Raw genomic sequence first — 23,050 nt, forward strand, 5'->3', positions numbered from 1 at the left:
ATGCATGATTTCTAATCCTATCCTATAGTAAGTACAGGTTGTTAATTGTTATTACTCCGTATGCAAATGTTTAATTACACTGTGACAAGGACAAGGATACCTTAAAATAAAGTGTAACCCAATCTTCATATTCACATAAACTTCACAAATATTTATGCATGTTTATTTTGTATGTGTTTTGTCTATTCAGTTTAGAAAAAGCTGTCTGTACAGTTTTAAATTATAAGAATTTTCCCATATAAATGTTCAGTACAATTAAGTTGGCTTTAGTTAGATGTTAATAACGGCAATAAAACATGAATGAAACATCAGATCAGAGTGCATTTGGATTCTGATATTTCCAGAAGTGATTTCCTTTGAAACCTCCACCCATCTGCAATAGGACCCAGTGGACGTGACCCGCTGGAACCGAATAGTCTTTTGAATATATTGTATTACTTCCTACCTTATAACTTCTGTAGAATACTGAGATGTGGGTCTTACATAAGTCTTACATAAGGGAGAGGATTGAGTTACACTGAGCGTGCCCTTCCTAAGGAGGAAAGATGAGGGTTTCACACGCCAGGATCTGTTTTCTCACTATGTTGGCCCCAAAGCCTTGTGGATTACTACAGCACAGTAGCCATTGTGCACTTAGCTCTAGATCTGTGTATGTACATAAACATCTGCAATTAAACACTCTTTTTTCCATGTATAGTTTTTTTAATAGTCATTTTGATAGTTCAGTGGAAAGTCCAAACTTAGCATATTATATTATCATGCGCTCACTGAGGTCAATGGCATTTATCTTTATATATATGTAATTACTGGAAAGAATTTGATTATTCATATAAAGAAGTTTCATTGCATGTAGTAAAATGTGAGCAGCAAGTGATGTCAGTGCATACTTGAATAGCAAACGTCTATCATAAACTACCATGCATGCTAAGGGGATATTATTGGTCTAAATAATTGCTTTGTGAAGGCCTCATCTTCCATGCATGAACTTTACTAATGTAGTGTCAAACATATCATCTTTTAAAGACTCTCAATCTTATATTGAGACCAAGGAAGATTGCTCTGATTTTACATTACATTTAAAGTTGGCATTTGTATAGATACTAAGAGTCTGAGTGTAACTTCTAAGAGGTCGTATGCACTAAATATAAAACTACAGAAAATGCTCTTGTCCTTCATGAAGAAAAAGAAAAAGATCTGAGGGTAGTATTTAGTGTAAACATCAGGTTTATTGCGATGTGCATTTTGCATCCATAAATCGTTACAAAAAAACACCATGGACACAATAAAGCAACAATACCAATGTTACAAAAAGACTGCTGTCAAAAAACTTCTCCCTGTGAAAAGTTACACATGGTCCTGTTGGCTTGTGAGTATTAGGCAAGTCTTTGGTGGTTAGAAAACACAAAGTTCATTGAAAAACATGTGGCCTCCTTCAGACACCATCGTGCCTGTCAGTTGGTTGGCATAGAGGGTCAACAGAACACACGTTCGACGTGTCAGCAGAACATTCGCAGCAACATTTTCCGCCCCTCACCTCCGTCCGTTTCAGAACATTTCGCTTTACATCAGATGCTAATTTACAGAACTATAGCAAATGTATACAGATTTTCATTCCCACAAAAAGAAAAAAATCATTTTTACACACAGCCCACATAAACAAGTTGATTTTTGTTCCGTTTCAAAACACAAACAAGCAATAATCCCCATAAGCAGCAGGCCCCATCTGCAGAGATACAAGCGATGCTATACAAATCATATGGCAGGAGTCACCGCTGTGGACGAGAGGACCGGTGCTCCGTACAGGTCCGTCTCAAGCGTCCTGAACTACGGGAGCTGAGAATGTCCACAGCACTAGGGATCGGTGACACGGAGGGCATGAACAAGAGTCCCGTACAGCTCACGTCAGGTGGGGCTCTCGTGAGACTGTGGGGGCATCTCGTAGGGACGTACATTTCCTTGGCTTGACCGAAGTTGCGCTCTCGGCCAGCTCCATCAGGCAAACCCCTCTCCGTCTCTTCGTGAGAGGGACCAAAGGAAAGCAAGGCTGGGCCCCCTTCCAAGCAAGGGGCACGTCAGTCCCGTTGTACAGTAACCTCAGACGTCTACATCACTCTCTCTTTTCCATGTTAGTCCGAAGAGATTGTCGGATAATACAGAACTTGGCCACTGGTACGTCGTAATGCTTTCATTTCAGGTCAGGTTTCATCTGTACAGCCAGCTTCATCTTGAAGTTGCATATCTGGAGGTCCATTTCAGGTGAGAGCTGTGGCTCTGCCCGCCCCATGGCAGAGCCACTTATACAGCAGACCCCGTGCTGATGTACTGGTGCTCGCCGTTCTCGGGGGAGCCCAGCTCCAGGGGCTCCAGGGGGAGGATGGAGTCTGAGGGCAGACGGGACTGAAACTTCTCCAGCTGCTCTGGGCTCGCCAGGTTCTTCAGCAGGCTGTTCTCACGCTCCAACTGGTTGTTTTTCTCTGCCAGCTCCTTGATCTGCTCCTTCAAGACCTCCACTTCTTCTCTAACTGCATACATTAAGTGATTCTTTACAAGATCCTGCAAGAGAAATACAGAGAATTGAGTTTCCATGATGACACCAAAACATACTCCAGACTATTGAATACATTGCAACTGATCTGTTTGTGGAATTAATGTATGAACTCGGCTGGAAAAATCCAAGTTCTCAGCCTCATTCTTCTAATTGAGCACACGTATTTTACTCATTGAATAGCCCAATGAAATAAACTGTCATTTATTCAGGGTTGCTGAATTTGTAATGACAACAACTGTACATTATGTTCTATCATTGTGAGGTAAAAGAGAATCCAAGAGGCTGTTTACACAACATTGTTTTTAATTAAATACTGAAAACTTTATATGCGGTTTGGCCATTCATTTACACGACAACTGCATTTTTGGGGCCTGAAAACACAAATGATAAAAAAGGATTCAAAGTGCAAGTGTTTAAAAACTAAATCGCTATTGTCTATAAAGGTTTGTTTTTGAATTTGTGAAAACTGTGACTTCATGCATATTATGTGTTGTCACGTGTGCATGTTCAGTCTATAGGCGCGTAGTATTTTCTTTACAAAGTGATATCGCCAACTACTGGCCTAGCATGAATACAGCATTTTTAGTCGTTTTAGCGGATCAGTGTGAATGGGGATCGTTTTGACAATGTTGTCGTCTGTACGATTTTTTTTCCTGTTTTTAGTACATAGTGTAAACGTACCCTAAGAATAAATGCATGTTTCCTATTTGTATTTACATTTTCTTTATGTGAATCAAGTTATTGCAATTCAAAGTTATTGCAATGTTTACATCTATTATGAGCGTGATTTATATACTGTAAGACAGTAATTGTTATACATTAATAAAAGATAATTTAAAGATTATTTGTACCAGTTATGGTAGTTAAATATATGCATTTGCTTTTACAGTTAAATAGTACTAATAGGAATTTAAGACCCTTTAAAAGGTGAAAAAATGGTTACATATATTACTAGGGAGATTAAATGGGTTAAAACTTTTACTATCAGGTTATTTTAATGTTGGGATTTTAAGAATAATTATCTAAGTATTTGTTGTTGTTATTATTACTTTTGCATAATCTACAATCAAGTTAATTATTCAAATTTGGCTCTGGTTAACATAAATGTTTGCATAGCATTATGTATATAATGAGCAATCTTAATACATTAACAAAATACTTTTCAGATTATTTGTGCCAAATAGTTATGATCTGCTTTTTCATTTATAATTAATAGTAATGTTTAATAAATACATATATTATTAAATAGTACATTAAGACTTTTGGTTACAGATGTTACTGGGGGGATTAAATGGGTTAAAATAATGACTAGTTTTACACAAAAGGGTGCATGTGGTGTTGTACAGCAACCTTTGACTTTTACTGCAGGTGGGCAAACAAAGCATATGCAATGAATGTATATGCAGCAGCTCTAGAGCGTGGCACAGCTCTGGTTACAGCCTACACAGAAACTAGATACTTTCCACTGCAATTCTGCAAACATCTGATCATAGTGTTAAAAGAATAGATCTTACCATTGCCTGTTCGATCTTGTTGTCAATTGCCACAACGCTTGCGCCAGAGGCACTGCAAAAGACAAAGACACAAAGTATTAAAACGCAGTTCAGACCCTGCAGTAGTAAACAAGCCCTTAGTGCGTGACATCTGTGTCGATGCAGCAAAACAGCAAAATAAGATTTATGTCCGACTGTAATTCCTGTCGACTGTCAAAAGCATCTAATAATCTCGTAAAATCGGCATACCTGTTGTCTAGTTTGACCGACACTACATCCCCGCCAAGGAAGGATGAGAAGAAGGAGATGGAGAAATTGTGCAGCTGATAGACTGCGAGCTCCATTGGCGTTTTAAACATCTCCGTGCTCATGTTGAGTACAAGACCCGTCTGAATAATACTTCTCGCCACGTTTGCGACTTGTTTGAACACGATTTTAAGATCCTGGTTGTTTGTGTTGCGTTGCTCTGTTGCAATACGCGCAGATAAAACCGGGCACTATGAGTGAACTAGGAGCGGTTTCAGAGAAACACTGTCGGCAAGTGATGCTATTTCTGCCGCAGCGCGCTTTTATACTCCGCTCGGTGGCGTCATATGACGCCCGAATGTATTATGCAAATGAGGCTTGTGGCATAGATTTTCGTTTTGCCCTCTCACTGAACTCCCTCAAAGAACACACAGCATGCAGCAGCAGCAAACCGCGGGACAAACCTCCACAACACACCAACACAAACAAGACACGTAGTACGCCATTAAAAAACGGCATTTTTTGATAATTGATAGTACGTTTTTACGAGTTATGACACATAACGTTACCTCGTGAAATGTATAGTATAGCCCTGTGACTAAGTAGGTGAAAATGTAGGCTACTTGTCTTATCCATGTAAAGTTGTCACTTTAAGGAACGACGCGTTCCTATAAACCTGGTCATTTGTCTCTTGGTGAAAATCAGTAGCCTAATTGAGCAGTTTTATTAATAGTAAATTGACAGAATTTGTCTTTCAATCGATGTCTCCGTGTCTTCATACGTTTAGTTTTGGAGTTGACTGCTCAGAGATAAGGAGAACTGGATGGGAAAGTTTTGAAAATTTTCTCACAACACTTTTTTTCCATATTGTCTAACTTCAGCCTTTAGTGCCTCTAGTGGCCAAACTGTGTATAACAGTCATAAACACATGCTCAACCAAACTTGGAATCTAAGTCACTGGCACTTTGATATCAGTAAGCTAATATTTGCACATTTTGCTCATTTAGAACATAAACACACTGGTTCGCTGTCCATCAGTTTACTTTTAAACATTAAAGCTCATGAGTTCATAATAAAAGCATACAACTGTAAAGTCCTCAGCAAGTACATTTTAACGCATTTTACAATGTTGCAGATATAAAACAGTGTGAAAAAAACACACCAAAAAATAAACAAAAATATAAGTAACCAAAATAAATGTTTTAATCCTTCTAAAAATACCTGGTGTAGACTCAAAATGTAAATATAACTATATAATAATATAAACTATAACAAAATCAAACTTAAATGTTGTCTAACTTATAAACATGCACAGCTTATGAACAGACACTGTTATTATTCACATAATATCTGCTTTGTGAATTGAATTTTTGGGGGAAATCATTTGATGGGACGTGCTAGCACCATCGCACAACGCAAAGTTATGAAAATGATTGTATTACAGTATGACACAAAACGTCATTTTACGGACATTATCGACTCTTTCACTACATTTTACAATCTATCATCTATCTTTTCTGAGCGGAGCAAGAATTTGTTTGGATCCTAGTGTAGCCCTTTAAAAGGGAACGGCTCAAAGTTGATCCTCCTAATGAGACTTTACAGAAAAGCACAAATTAGTCACCGTAGTGCTGTCACTTTCCATTTCATGCAGAGTTAGTAAAGCTGACAGATTAGATTTCAGAGGAGCGCTCCAGAAAGAGTTAACCGGACTCCTGGTGAGCTGTAGTCAGGGTAATTGGCAAATGCTTGTACAGTCTGTACTGTATGAAATGATAATCAACCCTCAGATGAAGAGGGAAAGACCATGAAGTGGCTTCTTAATTTGAAGAGTTATGCCTCATGAGAGTCTGCAGGCAATGAAGTGTCAACAGAACCTCCCTGTTACAGCTAATAGTAGTAATTCATTATCGTCGTCATTTTAGTGACGTGACAAAACCAGGACAACCAGACTCTCTAGCAAAGAGAAAGCTACATTACATTCCAAGGAAAGCGGGACTTACAAATAAATTTGCTAAAAAATCGTTCAGTATTGAATAAATGTTAACTTTCACATTGTTTTGATGCAGCGCGATGAGCAAACAGATGCTTCATTCAGTCGCCACTCGTACATCACAGTAAACACAGATGTGCCATGGTACAGTGTGTCTCCGTCTGTCACCATGGCCAGGGTGGAGATGTCCCAGACAGTCTCCGATAAACAAATCCTTTACACTGCTACACAATTTAAAACAAGGTTGGGAACTTTAAGACTGGTCTCAATGTATATGTTATGTTCAATACAGTTACACTGAGTGGCATAATTATTTTCACTTGCAACATGACTTCATTTAATAAAAACCCACAAAACTGGATTAGAGTTTTCAAGACACACCTAACCATACTTGGGTAACTTAGTTAGCATTTGCGTACGTGAGGACACACCAATAATCCTTACGAAAGAATGTGTGGAATGGCATTTTTTCAGTATGTCGAGTTTGCATTCTGTGAATACCTGCTGCTTATTAGTTGAACAAATTAGATCTAGTTTCTAGAGATGCTCGCCATAGTGAAGAATAAAATATGTAAATAACATCATCAGTGTAAACTCTTGATTTTGTATCCTACGAATTGAAAAAAACAAGTTATGCAATACGTCTGTAAGTACTTTGTATCATGATCCACAGACGATGAACCCGGTAATGCACTTCGCTGCCTGTCTGTAACGTAACGATTTTCACACCTTGTAGAGCAAGACCTGCAGTATTCGCCAGTTTGAGTGGTTAGACCAGACTAACTTTTCCTCGCTCACATTCACACCTACACAATTAATCCATCAGCTGTCAGTTGTAATGATACACACGCGACTCCAGCATTCTTACACTTACCGCCTGTCCCTCTTCTTAAATAGACTAGGTGAGTAAATAGGTGGTAAACTCATGGTTGTTGCTCTGTGGACGGTCACTATGAACAAGTTTCTGCGGATGCAGCCCAAGATGCAACCTTGCGACTCGAGCAGCGTGGATGGTGTGAAAATGTCCCATCCTCTGTTAGATGGGAGGGAGGTGGACATACAAAGATGTTGTGTCTTGTTTTTCTCTGTTCACTGTCTGTCTGTCAGACAAATATGGCGAATGTCTTTTTTTCCCACATAGGAAGTTTGATCAACATGATTGAGAGCAGAATATTCTGAGTATGATAAATGATTAAAGTCAACAAAATGACAATGCTATACAAATGAGTCTCACTGGCCCTGTTTACACCTGGTATTAAGATGCGTTTTGGTCGATCGGATCACAAGTGGATGACACTAAATACAGGTGTAAACAGGGTCTAAAACGGTTTGAGCTTGTCCACTTTCAACCACTTCCAGAGGTAGTCGAAAACGCATTCAACTGGATTGCTTTCGTGACAGGTTTTAAACTTTGTCAGCTGAAGACCCAATTTTGGTTTGAATAAGACGAAAAACGTTCCAAGCACATTGTTCTCTCACCATTCCTGGTTTCTAACACGCATTCACATCAGCGTTCGGCGGCGTGATCTTGCGGCTTTAAGAGCAGAAACGAAAGCTACTGCTCTCCGATTGTTTTTCTGTTTACTCCGGTCATGTTCTTATGTAAATTTCGTCCAAAAGATCTGAAAAAAGTCTGTACATTTACCCGCCCATAGACCTTCCCCTCGAAAAACTTACGGCAGAAGTGGTACTTTACAACAGTGGACAAAAGACAGGGATTAAAATACCAGGTGTAAACGGACATGTGTGTTCCTCGTCTGATTGTGATCAATATCAGGTGTAAACGGGGCAGTTGTTGCTATCTGGAATTTCCAACCATATCAATCTCAGATGACTCTGCAAAAACAGCAGAATTTCCATCTATAATTTCTATAACTGTTTATGGAAGAAGTTTGTTCAGTTTAAGTTCCCTTTTGTAGGATAAGAAAAGACGTGCTTCAACTTTTATGTATATACCATGCTCATTTCTCATCAGACAGCTTTGTTTTGTCTGACTGTCTGAAAGGACTTATGCGTGACTGCGAAAAAAAAAAAAAAAAAGCAGTTATGTAGCATACTACAGTGATTGGGTTTTTGTTTGCCCACATAAATCATGTCCGTACAGGAGATGCGCATACAATGTGTTATGTAAAACTTTGTTTTCATTGCTTTAATCTGCTAGATACATTAAACTGTGTAATTGAGCTGAGTCAAAAACGCATTAATAATTCTTACAGACGTAATTCAAGTCAGCCTGAAGACAAATAAGGTGTTTGTTTGTTGGCATCAATAATGTAATTTAATTTCATGTTCCAAAAGTAAAACTTTCCTTTTGAACAACGTGTGCGAATTTGTTCTGCTTGTTTTTTCCCATGTCAGGATGGCTTCCCCATGTATTGTGCTTTCACGGAAGCCCTTGACTTGACCTACTTGAGCGTTAATAGCGTGAGTGCAGGTCCTGCCTTAACAGCCAATAAGATGGCAATTTAGGCCAGATACAAAACAGAACATTTGTAGAGCTTTTACATTTGTAAGTGTGAGAAACACTACCATTCAAAAGTTTAGTTTGGTAAGATAAAAAAATAAAAAAAAATTGTAAGAAGTCTCTTATGTTAACCAAGGCTGCATTTATTTATTCAAAAATACAGTAGTAATGTTGTGAAATGTTGATGCAATTTAAAATAATTGTTTTTTTATTTGAATATATTTTCAAATTATTACTGATGCAAAGCTGAATTTTCAGCATCATTACTCCAGTCACATGATCCTTCAGAAAGCATTTCTGATGATTTTATACTCAAGAAACATTTATAATTATTAACTGTAGTGAGGGCTTGCAGTGCTCATGAATGCCTGTTCCCATTGACTTGATTAAATGAGGTGGAAAACAGGTTATTATATCACCCATGCAGCAACTTGCGTGCAATGGCTGACTGAGCAATTATGATTGCTCAGACTGTCAATGGCACTATTATCTTAGTGCATGAAGGAGCTGCTTATGTAAGACTTCATTTTAACAGTTATAGAACCGCCTCGAATCATACAGCAAGTATTAGCAGATGTTTACCTTTACAGCCCAGGTGTGTCACAGACCCGGCCCTCTGTTATCTGTCTAGACAAGACTCGGTGTGGACTAGAGCACGTGGGTTTGATTAACTTCTCTGTTACCCAGTTTCCAGTGGGCCTCATGGAAATTCTGCACAGCCTCCACTAAAGACCCAAGCTGTTCATGACAGAAAGCACAGGTCCCCTGTAATACACTGGCTTAGCCGCTTGAGGCTGTTGTGGACATTCAGAACCCCTATTCCTGCTGGATATTTACACCCGCTTGAGAGCTGTGTCATCTCAGCAAATGCAGTCATCTGTCTTTACGCTACTAAAGAGAATCTACTGCCCTCTCCGGCTGTATGGGCTTTTCAGATTTACAAGGTACAACAATGGGCATATCTGTATCTATACCATCACTGAAGTAATGGTATAGATACAGTACCGGTCAAAGGTTTGGGTTTGGAAAGATTTTATGTTATTATATATATTTATTTTTTTGCACCCTCTTATGCTCACCAAGGCTGCATTTATTTGATAAAAAATACAGTAAAACTAGTAATATTGGAAACCTTTTTTCTATTTTAATATATTTTAAATTGTAATTTATTTCTGGGATAACAGCTGATTTTTCAGCCATCATTATATGCTTTCTAATTAATATGCTCATTGGTACCCAAGAACATTTCTTATTTTTATTGATGTTAACAACAGTTGAAATCAGTTTTTTTTTTTTACAATTCTTGAACGTAGACCGTTCAAAAGAACAGTATGTATTTACTTAGACTTTTTTAATCAGTGTAATGCATTACTTGCTGACTAAAAGTATTAATTTCTTTAAAAACTTTTAAAAGGTAGTGTACGTGCGACATTTTTTATTTGACTATAAAAACTTAAACGCATCTCATTCAGATACAAACATAATTTCACTCTTGAATGCACAATGCAGTCTTATTACTGTGCATGCAAAATAATAAGGAAATAATTGGTCTGCTAGATGGTGCCATTTCCAAATTACATGACAAATTGCATAACTCCGACTAATACAAAGTATGAAATGCCGGAATGACACATTAAGTGAGATGGAGATAAAGGTGCAGTTTTGTCCCTTATGTCCATCTTTCTAAGAGTTGATGGCGCCACCGAGAGGGAGTTTAGGCTTTTCAGTGAAAAATCTATGAATAACTTATTGTTGTCCCGGTAATAAGCTGGGTACGCTCTTAAAAGTAAAGGTTATTTATTGGCATTTATGGATCCCTGAAGAACCTTTGACATCATTGGAACCCTTCCTTTGCATAAAAGTTTCTTTATAGTGGAAAACAAGGTTTAAGTAAAGGAGAGTATTTAACACTGACTGATATTATATTCAAGAATATTGTGTTCTTTCTTGCAAGATGTGAGCTCAAATGAAAAAAAAAAACTTAAACCAAAAAGGCTGCTTGGCATGTTTTCATACAGAGTCCAGAGGGAGAGCTTCTCTCCAACAAAAACGTCTGTTCTGCACACTTTGTAAAATTATATCAAATCGCTCTAATTTATCCGTCATAGATATTGAAGCAATAAAAGGAGGGAACACTCTAATGACATAAGTGTCATCATTATCATCATTAATATAATCATCATAAACACAGAACATTAGTCCCAAGGTTATGTTGAATAAATAAAATCCATTCATGCATTTACAAATCAGTACAGTGAGATCTGTAAATATGAGTAGTCTCTATCTATAAAAGTGATGATCCTGATTTCTCACATAATACAATAAGGTCAGGGAGTAGATCTGTCTTCAGCTCTGTACGCCATGTACCAATGATCCACGTGTTCAAGCAGCCCCTGCTGTGCAGACATGGAAAGAGATCAGTCCAGATGTGTCTGTACACTCTTAATTAATAATGCATTATTTTCTGCAGAGAACCATCAGAGCGTGTTACCCGTGCACGGCTGCTCACGGGTCATACTGATCAATGCCTCTCACTACATGGGCCGTGACCTCCCACGGGCTCGGCGATGAGGAAGAGCACCTTCTCTCAGGAAGTGGACCTTGCATGCCATGGCAGGGTTATGTAAGCATCTGCAGCCAGGTTATAAAGTCATTGCTAATGCAGCAGTTTCTCTACAGCAGTGAACTCTTCAAAAATGTATTAAGGCTGTTGTATATGAAGACTTCAGATGCAAAAGCCTCTAAGTGCCATCTGAAATTTTCTTCTAGAATGATCATTTTTATCAAGCTTGTATGTTTATGTTCAGTTATTTCACTTTATTGGCAATGGAAATGACCTATTAATTGTCATTAAAGTGAAATTACTGAACTGAAATAAAAGAGGTTGATAAAAATGCTCATTTTAGAAGAAAATTTCAGATGGCACTATAGAGGCTTTTGCATCTGAAGTCTTCATATGTTCCATCAACCTTTCAGAGTTGGCACGTATTCCAATAATAACCAATATTGAAGTCATTCTAAACACGTACAGTCAAACAAAGTTGGATTTAGATATTATTGGTGTATGATTTCAAGTGATATTCTAAAGTTACACACACAAATCACATACACACACATAAAATATACATATATAATATATAAATAAATAGATTTTTATTTGTGTGTGTGTGTCGGTGTGTGTGTCGGTGTGTGTGTCGGTGTGTGTGTCGGTGTATGTGTGTGTATATACCATACACATCACAGGAGTAAATTATATATTTTTTTAAATTAAAATAGAAAATTAATTAATTCAAAATATTATAGTTTTTACTGTATTTCTCATCAAAGAAATGCAGCCTTGGTGAGCATAAGAGAAAACATTTTAAAAAATCTGAATCTTACAGTTTTATTTATATTATTATTTATTATATGAAATAATATATCAGATTTAATAAACTAAAAAAGATTGTGACTGGGGAGGGGATATCAGCTGAAAGTGTCATTACTGGACACTTTTAGCCTGAAGGGAGTCTGTGGGTAGCCAGTGACTTCCGTGCCTGCAAAGTGGCAGCGATGCTATAGCGAAGCCCCAGTGTTCTGGCCTCGGAAGATAAGTGGACATGCCAGGAGAAGGGTGAAGCATAAGGCTTCTGATGTCAGAGCGCGGTCATTACATCCGCTTTAACGTAGATCCCCTGGCATCAACACAATGTGCAAAGCCTGGCGGTGGGCCTCCTGCTAAATCCATTCATTAGTGCGTCTCATCTCAACTGAAAACAAAGCGTGTGTGTGTGTGTGTGTGTGTGTGTGTGTGTGTGTGTGTGTGTGTGTGTGGTACTCATTTATTTTATCAGGTACGGTTCAGTGTCTGTTGGCTGGGGATCTGCCTGTTTGTATTCTGCACGACCAATGAGGCTTGAAAACTAAAGTAAATCAATTTAAAACATAATTGTGTTAATCAGTGCAATAAAAGGCCACCATAAATCACCCAAATAGAATCCTGAGAACAATCATTCTTTATTTTTTAGAGAGAAAACATTTTTTGGTTTACTTTCTTGCATTGTATAATTTGCACTGAAAGAATTTGTCCTCAAAATCATATGGTGTTGTCATCGGATAATTTCCAAAGCCAACACAGACAAAATGCCTTTGACACAATTGAACCATAAACCTGAAGGCAAACACTGATGTCTAAATAACTAAGGAACACGAGCAAAGGTTAAAAGATACAGTGTTATCTTGTATGCATGTTGACATCACAGCGCACATTTAAAGATATACACAAACAGACAAGAACAATTCACACAAATCCTGTCCCTCTAAGTCTATACCAGGCCGGATGAGATCCATGTGTTGGCTAAAGTCTGCTGGCAGCCCGGCAAGGACGATTTACAGCACATTAGACTCTCTACCCCAAACTTGTTCCTCTCTCTTTGCCATGAATGGATCCTAGCTAAAAAAGGAATTTCCCAGAAACGTGGTAACCTCACTCACCCTGAGCCATAACTGAAATATAACCGCCTCTGCCTGAGTACAGGTGTTTGTGTGCTTATTTCCAGTTATGTGCATTCAAGCAATTACCTCTGCAGAATGAAAATGTGTTATCTTGAGGCTTTGTACATTCTTAATCTCCTTTCACACAAAAGGATTAAACGTAAGAACTGAAAGATGATACATGTGCAGGTAGCAAAGGCAGTGACATAAAAGCTGAGATCAAAGTCAACCAACCGGACAGAAACGCGTAGTTCAACTGAACGGTGCAGAGATGCTCTTATCTGGTGTGCAGTGTTTTTACACGTAGCCAGCGTTTGAGCCAATTAGCTGTCAGCGTATATCTCCAAACAATCTAGAAGCCTAGTCAGACTTTAGAAAGTTGTCTAAAAAATGGTGATATGCTGGCATACAGCCCACTTTTGCAGAAACAAGCAATGTTCAGATGAGTCAGGGAAGGTGGAGACCATATGCTGCCCAACAGCCCACTTTTGCAGAAACAAGCAATGTTCAGATGAGTCAGGGAAGGTGGAGACCATATGCTGCCCAACAGCATGAACTACGATTGGGTTCGCCTACTGGCCTTAGATGATCTCTGATTATAACTTACATCATGAGGGTATTGGTTGGGAATGAATTATGCAAATCAGATAATGTCACTCACACACTCTGCCGTACGATCTGCCGTACAGCACCGAGATACAGACACCTTTAAAATGAAGACAGTGTGCTTGACTAAACTGGATTGCAGTGAACAACACACCGATTTTCCCACTGAAACACTGTGTGCAAAAGTGGCGCAACCGTTGATTTGCTCCATAATTTGAGAACCTTTGTGTGCCAACAGTGCGTGTTGAAAGACAACTGCTTCTCTCTACTCTGCAAACTTAATATACTGAGACTGAAACATATCAATGCCATCAAGAATGTGTCTTTCGAGACATTGTTTGCGGTTCTTAGTCACTGTAAAAACAAGCCAGTTAGTAGAAAGCCAGTCTCAATCTGATGCAAATACAAAGGGTGCAAGCAAGTTTATTTGCACACAAAGAGTTTATCTTCACTTTCGCTCTCTCTCTCTCAGTCACTGTCCATGATTATTCCATTTTTTGTTTACAAATATATTAGTATTTTCCATCAAAATGACTTAGGCTATAGGATTGCTTAGCTCAAATATATGGCAACACAGCTAAAGTTCAGAAGCAGTGAAAGAAGTCCTGATCATGTCACTATGCTATAAAAGCTTCCCATGTTTATAGAAACAGTTATCTCTGTGTGGCCCTTATTCATATTTAAAATACCACTTACTTTTATTTTCAGATACGCAGGCACACAGACGTGGTTTTACATAACAGTGAACTTAGGTCAACTGCCACACCCAGAGTAATGCAGAAGTGCAGAAAGACATTTTTAAAAACAGATTTGTTCTGTTTCAAGTTTTTTTTTACATTGTATATATATATAGGTATTAAACCTGTTTTAACATTGACTAAACCATCAAAAAAAAAAAATCTCAGTGCGTAGTCTCAACATAAAATCTGACTTGACCCCATTTACTTCCTTGATGCATGTTCCTGGTGATATTGTGAAGGATTCATCCATGCACGGTATTCTTCATAAAATATTCCTTGTAAATCATTAATCAAAATAAAATATCCTGCTCCGTCTCTGAGACAACTTTACATTTCTGCTGATTACAGAGCCTCTAAGAGGACACGGTGATGGGAAAATATGAGCTGGGTAGAAAAATTATTTTTAAAGTCGGCATGAAATCAAAATTGACCCTATTTATTTTGTCAGTGCACATCTTGTAGTGAATAATGTTCTTCCCCTCTGGAATGGCCTTCCTTCTCTGATGACGTCATTTTGACAGTAGTCTATCAGTCTGCTGCGAGCTTTGACAACGACCTGAATGAAATGCCCACTTTTCGAGATCCAATCAATTCCCAGTGGGGAAAAACAAGCCACACCCTCTATTTGTCTCATTCTATTTTCAGTTTCAATCAGAAAATAGGTGACTGAAGTAAAGTCGATCGCAGCTTCCGGTTCAGGGTGACTTTAAACATTTTTGTGTTCAACTTTAGTGTCCTCCTGAAAAAAATACTCAAAATTAGTTTGCTCGCAAATTTTTTGGGTTCTCATTGAAAACTATTGCGTCTCTCGCAAAAGCATTGCATTCCCCTTAGAAACATTGTGTTTGTTCACAAAAGCACTTCAACCTCATATGATTTCCATTCACCAGTTTCTCCGGGAAACGCAAAACTTTTGCGAGCGAATGCAAATTTACTCAAAGGAGTGCAAATGTTTTGCGAACGTATAATTATTCCTTCCATCTCATTTCCCCCCAATCACCATGTCTCTTTAAATGGGTTGGTTCATCTGAAACATCATTACCATAAACAACTGAGTGTGTGTGGTCTAAACCGCTCTGTTGTTTTGATGCGCTGCTCACTTTAATCTAGAAACGGTAAAATAGTGTATATGCGGTCTGGATGATCAGGGTTTGATGCACGGTTTGAATTACACTGATTTAGGCTTTCAAGGGGGAATAGGCTTTCCCCTTTGAATATTATGTTTCACTTTAAAATGTATAATATTATAGTTATAAATTGAGTTGTGATCAATAATGTATTGTGACTTTTAAAGTTCAATCCTGTTAACATTTTCATGGAGTAATTTGGCATTCGTCTCACAATGCACACAATGACACTTCCGCCAGTTCTCGAAAACACATCTTGAGTCCTCAAGGACTGGAATTATAGCTGTAAAATGACCGAATCTCAGCTCAAATTGCAGACTGCAATATAGCTGCCATTTCATAAATGTGCTCCAACACCTTCGTTTGCCCTAAAAGCATTCCTTTTGTTCGGAGTTGCACAATATGCGCCAGATTGTGAAGGTCAAGCTCTTCAGCAATTGTCTACATACTAAGCTCGTCCCGTCTGCATGTTTGCATGTGCCCCTCCCTGCTTCAAGCTTTGCATGTCTGCAAGTGTTTGTCTGACTCAGACGCTATTTCTGGCATGAGCAGTGGTGTTATGTTTGGTGTGACATTGACATTACCTGTAGGATTATAACAAGGTGAGTCACTTCTATGTGAATCCTTTCACCCTGTTATTCGTTATGAACTGCTCCGACCAATGTGTCATTGCATTCTTTATTGCTAGAAGGAACTCTCTTCACCGTCTTCACTGCACCCTAGAAAACATTAATCTCCCTTCTTCTGGCTGTGGACAGACTCACTTCAAACGGCCCTGTGACATAAACATGGTAAGCGGTTTTCTCAGAAGCCCTGCCCAAGTACACGGACCACGGGAAGAGACTCCGCATGACCCTCACATGAGGACAAGAAGGAAGCTGGTTGACATGGGCTCTATTATTAGACACTTTGTGATAGACACTGGCATGGAAGTTGTGGTTTTTGTCGTACAAGACCCTGACTACACTTTGCTCATATGAAAGCAAAGTGGATGGACTTTACATATCTTGCAGTTTCCCACATTCAAAGCATACGTGAAATCAAAAGTGACCCTATTAACTTTTATAAAAGACATTCATTGATGGTTCATTGGTGCATGTCATTCCAAGAAAAATGAAATGTTTGTTAAATTATAATAACTTGGTCTTCCTCTTTAGCGTATTTAGTTTTTATTGATGTCACTTAAGAAAAGACACTACTGGCAAAACCACTGTTTTTCATGCACTGGTCCATTTTTTTTTTTTTTTTGGCTTCCATAACAGGTCTTCTTTCACACTAGTGGACAGAAAATATCCAAATATTTCTTTCTTCTGCTAAACACAAAAGATTGTTAGAAGAATATGGGCAACCAAACAGGCCCAAGGCCCCATTGACTTCCATAGTATAGAAAAATAATAATATGGAAGTCAATGGGGTCCATGTTTGGTTACTGGCATTTTTTTAAATATCTTATTTCTCTGTTCAATAGAAGACAAGAAATACAGTAATAACTTGAGGCTGAGTAAATGACATAAGTTTTATCAACTATCCCTTTAACTGTTTATTTTATTACACTTTATCCAGTTACGTATGTTTCAATCACAGGCTGTTTTCTCAACAACAAAAAAATTCTTATTCACTAAGACATCCATTGATCTGTATTTCTTTATTCTGGTATGTAACACCCTTTTCAACCTCCTATCAAATACAAGGTCTTATTCTAGAGTTGTTTTTCTCATTAAATATCCTGTTTCACTAGTAATGTCACATTAAGAAAGTAAAAGGGGATATAAATTGGCTAAATGTTCTTTATTTTGCCATTGTTGTTGTTGTTAATATTCTTTGATTTGGTAATGATATAATTAATCCTAAGAAACTTGCCATGGTTTGAAGTGAGCTTGGCGCAGATATAGTTATTTTCTGATTTGTGCCATTATATTGTCAAGATCTAAACGGACACGTGATGTAATGTTGAGTAAAGTTTATCTGGGGGATGTCCTGTGTGTCTCTTTTAGATCTGGATGAATGTGAGTGTGAGAAAGAAAGACATAAAGTACATACTGAAACAAGGAAATAAAAAAATGAGGAAGAGAAAGAGCTGGGGTGGGAGGGCTTTCACAGCTGTTGTTCTGCAGTGTTTCCTCTGATAGTGGACTTGGCTGTACTCCCAGTTCTTTAGGTAAACGACTCACAACACAATTACCTCCAACGCCTTTTTATGAAAAGACGAGGTGGAAGTATGCAAAATAACACTTATTATGGATTCCCACCAATATTTCTTAATTTTCTCTTAAATATATATGCATAGTTGTTTTGCTTGAATATTTTAAGAATAAAACATGTTAAAGCATATTATTGTGTAAATACTTTAGATATATCCTCTTATAAAACTATTGCCAATCACACAAAATGCTGACAATGCTGACATTAGCTTCTTATATCTAGATCAGCTTATGGCACAGGCACACTTTAATTCTTTAATCTGTTCTACACAAGTGACCCTTTGCGAGTTGCACTTGGTCGGTACATTGGAGGGACGGAACTTATTCTAGAATACTAATTGAGGAGAACAAAAGCTCCCGATGGGCCCTCAACCATGATTCTCCAGGTGACCATGGCAACACTGAAAACCTGACAGATAACGTCTTCTTGAATTTCAATGTGCATCAAATGTCTTTTATATACATTTTACCAGTAACACTAAAGAATTGTGTAATGTTGAAGCTGAAACGAAATCCATCAACTTTAATTGCATATTGTAATTGATACTGCTCTGGACAACAAGGAAGTAACAGAAGTTGTTAATAATAATAATGATTATTATTATTATGTATAATATATATATATATATATATATATATATATATATATATATATATATATATATATATATATATATATATTATATATATTACAGATACTTTTACTTAAAATAATTCTCATTACCCTTTTCTACTTCATAGATTCAACTTCAGAAAATACATGAAAAGCACTGTTGTGTTAACAATCAATTTAACATGCCAAGACATTTGGCTCATACAAGTTCAGTCTTTTACCCTCAGGTATGGTCTGTGAGACAGCTCTAGTAATGTAACTGTATCAAGTTAACAACTAAAATAAAGGTGTGTTTCATCTACAGCACATACTTTCCATGGAAGCATATGTTCTGTCAGTCTTTCATACTTTTTTTAACAGCTATGAGTATGTCTTGAAAATCATCATTTCGTTGTGCAACTTTACAATACTTTCCATGTGTCCAGGCTGTACTAGTCTGGCATCGTATCATTATAGAATAAATATTTGTTTTGGAGGAAAAGATAAATGTCTTGTTGATCCAAAATTCATCCAGAACTTTGGACTGATGTTAAGTGCATTCACCTCTAGAAATCCAATGTAAAGCATCTTTCTCAAATGGTTAAATGACAACTAATTATTCCATTGTGACTTTGTATGTATTTCTTTGTATGAAAATCAGCATGTTTGAATGATTTCTGAAGGATTGTGTGACACTGAAGACTGGAGTAATGGCTGCTGATCAAATATATTGTTAAATTGTAATAGTATTTCATACTAATAGATCATTTTCTTATATGTTTAGCACAAAAAAAGCTGCCTCCATGAGCATTTATTTTTAACACTGTTCCTAAACATTATAACCTCAACGTTTGTTTGTGCTTTGCACATTTCACGGAGAACAGCTTCCAGCAGAGAGTACAATGCAGGCTATACGCACAAAAGCTTCTCCTGAAAGGCGTAACCGTTCCTATGTTGTCGGGACAAACTGTTGTTTATGGATCACAACTTGTAAGTATGTCTTATTATTTGTAGTTGTGTTTTCTATTAACAATTCCAATTATAAGTTTTATGTAGTTGCTATGATGTAAACAAAGGGAAAAGCTTTGCCTCCGCTATAGCCTGCTAACTCAGTTGGCATGTAATGTTTACTGTAGCTTTTGTAAGCTCTTGCTTTTGTAAGACTGTTCACACCCCTTAGGGGAATATTATCCATGATTTTGTGACCATAGTTTTCCGACAAATATGATTAAACGGTGGATAACATGCAATCTGTAAGAAAAAACAAACAAACTTTGAAACGTCCATGAAAAAAATCCGTGCTTGCAAAGTCCGTGCTTGAAATCCTTTCAGCACAATCCTCTTGTTCGTTAACATTGTCAGGGTCTGAATTGGTTTGAAATTGACGCCATCCTTTTTCATTATTACGAGAGTGAACTCGCGGTTATGAAGGTGTGTGACATTTCACTAACACGCCCTAAGCGCTGCCAATCACAACACACTGGGAACAGCTAACCAATCACAGCACATTTCGTATTTCGGAAGGAGAGGCTTCCTCGAAAATGACGTGTTCAACCAGACTGGGGAGAGAGGAGCTGTAATACGTTTTTTTTAACAATAGGGCATGAAAACATATTCTAGTACACCACAAAAACAAAATCAAGACTTCGTAAAAAGGGCATAAAAGGACCCCTTTAAAGTATACATTTTATCATGTGTGTTCCCGTTAAACCTATGACGTTGGTGTTAAGTACTGTATATGTCACACTCTACTTTCTGAGATCCAGGAAATCAAAAAAGGAACCTCTATACATATTTATATAAGGTACAGTTATGTAGAGGAACATACATTTCCTCAGGTAGGAACTGATTTGAACACCAGAAAGCTTGGGATTATGTCAGATAAGTCAAAGTGGCACATAGATTCACTCTGAAAAAAGAAAACATACCCAATATTTTGTTCTATGAACAGCTCGTCTCCTCCTCAGATGATGTCTCTGGTTAAGTACGTTCTATGAAGACAAGAACGTTCTTTGCTCTTTCTTATCGGACGTAAGAGCTGCCCAGTTCTCGAACAAATGACACATCATGAATTGCAGGCCCTGAGAGATTGCAAAGTTGAGCCACAGCTCTGTATTTTAAGTCCAAAAAGAACCCAATTGCCCCTTTGGACAAGGCTGAGAGCAGCATGTTTCACATTCCAGATCCCAGTGTCTTAGATTTCTTGGCAGAACTTCGTTCATGAGTTATATCCGCCTGTCCCAGAGTTCACTTCTCTGTTTACTCATTTGTCTATTTGTATTTACTTACATGACCAACCCATCATGATAATCCATTCCATGACATATCAGTGGAAAGAATGATGATGCAAACGTGGTTAGTGGCACTATAGTAATTATCCAAACACAAGACGGTAGCAGCGCGAAAATAAACTACATGATAACACTAGGCATGCATATTTAGCATGGCAGATACTGTAAACAACTGAAAGAAGTCACGGCTGACAACGTGCGTCTTGTCCGTAGGTGTGCCTCTTCGCTTCGGAGCCACTTTTGAACTTATCTGACTTAAAGAGATAGTTAACCCAAAATGAAAATTATGGAACATATGATTTTCTTAAAAGAATCCTGGAAGCTCGTACATTTAATGAAAGAAAATGAACAATTGGGCTGTCATGATTCAAGTTTACTCGCTGTTAGACACTGCTAAAAGTAAACAGATGTCAAAATGTGCAATAAAAGTGATCATTCAAGTCATTCTTCATTCGTTCTTCAAATAATTGGCTGAGTTAATTCACAAAAGCGACCTGGCTTTTGTGAATTAACTCAGCCAATTATTTGAAGAAATCTGACGCAAAAGAATGATTTGTTTACTAACCGCATTGTTACTTCTCTTTCAGGCTGTTCCACATTTTAACATAACTTTAATTTTTGGGTGAATGTTCCTTTTAAGCAACCTTTCTACGGACCAGACTGCACAAAAAAATGAGGTGTAATTAAAATTACCTATTTTTGCTATTGCTGGATTGCACAACCTCGTCCGGTTTACAGGAAACCCAAGACTGCACTTGGTTGTCATTTATCACATTGACTGTTGGAGTCACTAAGAATTAAAGACAGAGCAGTTTACTGGCATGGACATGTTAAGGAAAGACACTCTGCAAATGAGCTTTACAAAGGGTTTCCAGGACGCCACAAACGTTTCCGATAAAAGCAGAGGAAGACATTCGGTTGTCCATGCACACAAGTCAATTCCACTGAAAAAGCAAGCCTGATGAATGAGTGTCGTTGACTCTTTATTCTCCTTTTCTTGTCTTTGAGAATTGACGCTATCAAACCGTAAACCTACGTAAATAAAGCTTGTAAGTAATATCTGTTTAGATGTAGTAGTGTTTGAGTTAGTCAGCATCTCTTCAAGAGTTTTATGTCTATGAGAAGACACATACAGTGCCTTTCCTTCATCAAGCCTGACATTTATAATGAATTACATGCTTATGGGAAGAAATGCTTTTGAGTTGTTGCAACAAAACTGCTCCATGGATGTTAGCGATCAAAATGAATGCGGGTTGCATTCATACCATATCCACAATTTTGATTGAGTACATCAAGATAAACTTCAAGTTCTATTCATATATGAACACTGTGCCTAATACGCATTAGACAAGCTTTTTTGAGTTGTGTTGGATGACTCAAAGTTCCCAACATTATACTACAATATCTTATTCTTAACCAAAGTGGACAGGCAAACTTTACGCCACAAAACAATCTCAGCTTTTATTGCTTAAAATATGGTTTTAGTTCTGTCGCATGAGACTTGTGTTTTGAGAAACCAAGTTCCTTTAATTAGCCGCACAAGTAAAAAAAACTAAAACAAAACGGAGACTTGTTTACTGTGAAAGGTCTGTTTTGGACTGCAAATTGTTCACTGCGTAGCCACACGCACACATATTTTACTGCAACTTGCTGTGCACATGCCCAACACGCACTTGAAGAGACGATTTGTCTCTGGTTTGTAACATGTGATCTGTAAATACTGGGCAAAGTCCATAGGTAGAGCTATGACATCCTGCTTGGATGCTGCACAGCAACCCTGGAGAAGCTTCTCACGGGACTGTGGCCAAACAGGGATGAGCTCTAGCAAGCGGATTCATTCACTCTGTGTTTTAGAGGACATAATGTTCCAGCCCAGTCAAGACAAACCTGACCCATGCCTTGTCGTGGTTAAATGTTCAGAACAGTGGAAAAACACTTTCCATAGAGGTTTGTTCCCTCCACAGCAGAACCGTTCTCTGTTCTTGACTATACCACATCAAGTGAATTGTACTTTTGGTATCCTAAATTGGTATACTTAAAGTCTGCTGACTTGGAACAACTAATTTTGTACTTAATGAACTTTAGTGATCCAGAAATAGTGCTGAGGTCCAATTAAAGATATACTTTAAGTATATTTGATTGTGCTAAAGCGGAACTATTGCTAATATACTTTATAATTTACATATCTTGCATTTAAATACTGCTATTATACAGAGATCATACTATCCTTACTAATGGTTATATTAAAGCAGATTTTAGGCTTAATATTAAGAAAT

At 37.8% G+C, this 23,050-nt stretch overlaps 1 protein-coding gene across 2 annotated transcripts in view; it reads right to left on the bottom strand.

The window, feature by feature from the left end:
• Nucleotides 1-1,206: 1,206 nt before the first annotated feature.
• Nucleotides 1,207-23,050, bottom strand: part of tsc22d3 (TSC22 domain family, member 3) — a 32,857-nt gene continuing 11,013 nt past the window's right edge. The window contains exons 1-3 of one of the 2 annotated variants that reach the window (XM_079631817.1): nt 4,291-6,147; nt 4,063-4,114; nt 1,207-2,553 (exon numbers count right to left, since the gene is read on the bottom strand). In XM_079631817.1, coding sequence (XP_079487943.1) covers nt 2,296-2,553; nt 4,063-4,114; nt 4,291-4,412 — 432 coding nt within the window. In that variant the 5' untranslated portion in view covers nt 4,413-6,147 and the 3' untranslated portion in view covers nt 1,207-2,295. Of the gene's footprint in view, nt 2,554-4,062; nt 4,115-4,290; nt 6,148-23,050 lie in introns of those variants that run through there. The other variant, XM_079631816.1, reaches the window with a different exon arrangement.

This window comes from Phoxinus phoxinus (assembly GCF_949152265.1).
Source record: "Phoxinus phoxinus genome assembly, chromosome: 12".
NCBI lineage: Eukaryota > Metazoa > Chordata > Actinopteri > Cypriniformes > Leuciscidae > Phoxinus > Phoxinus phoxinus.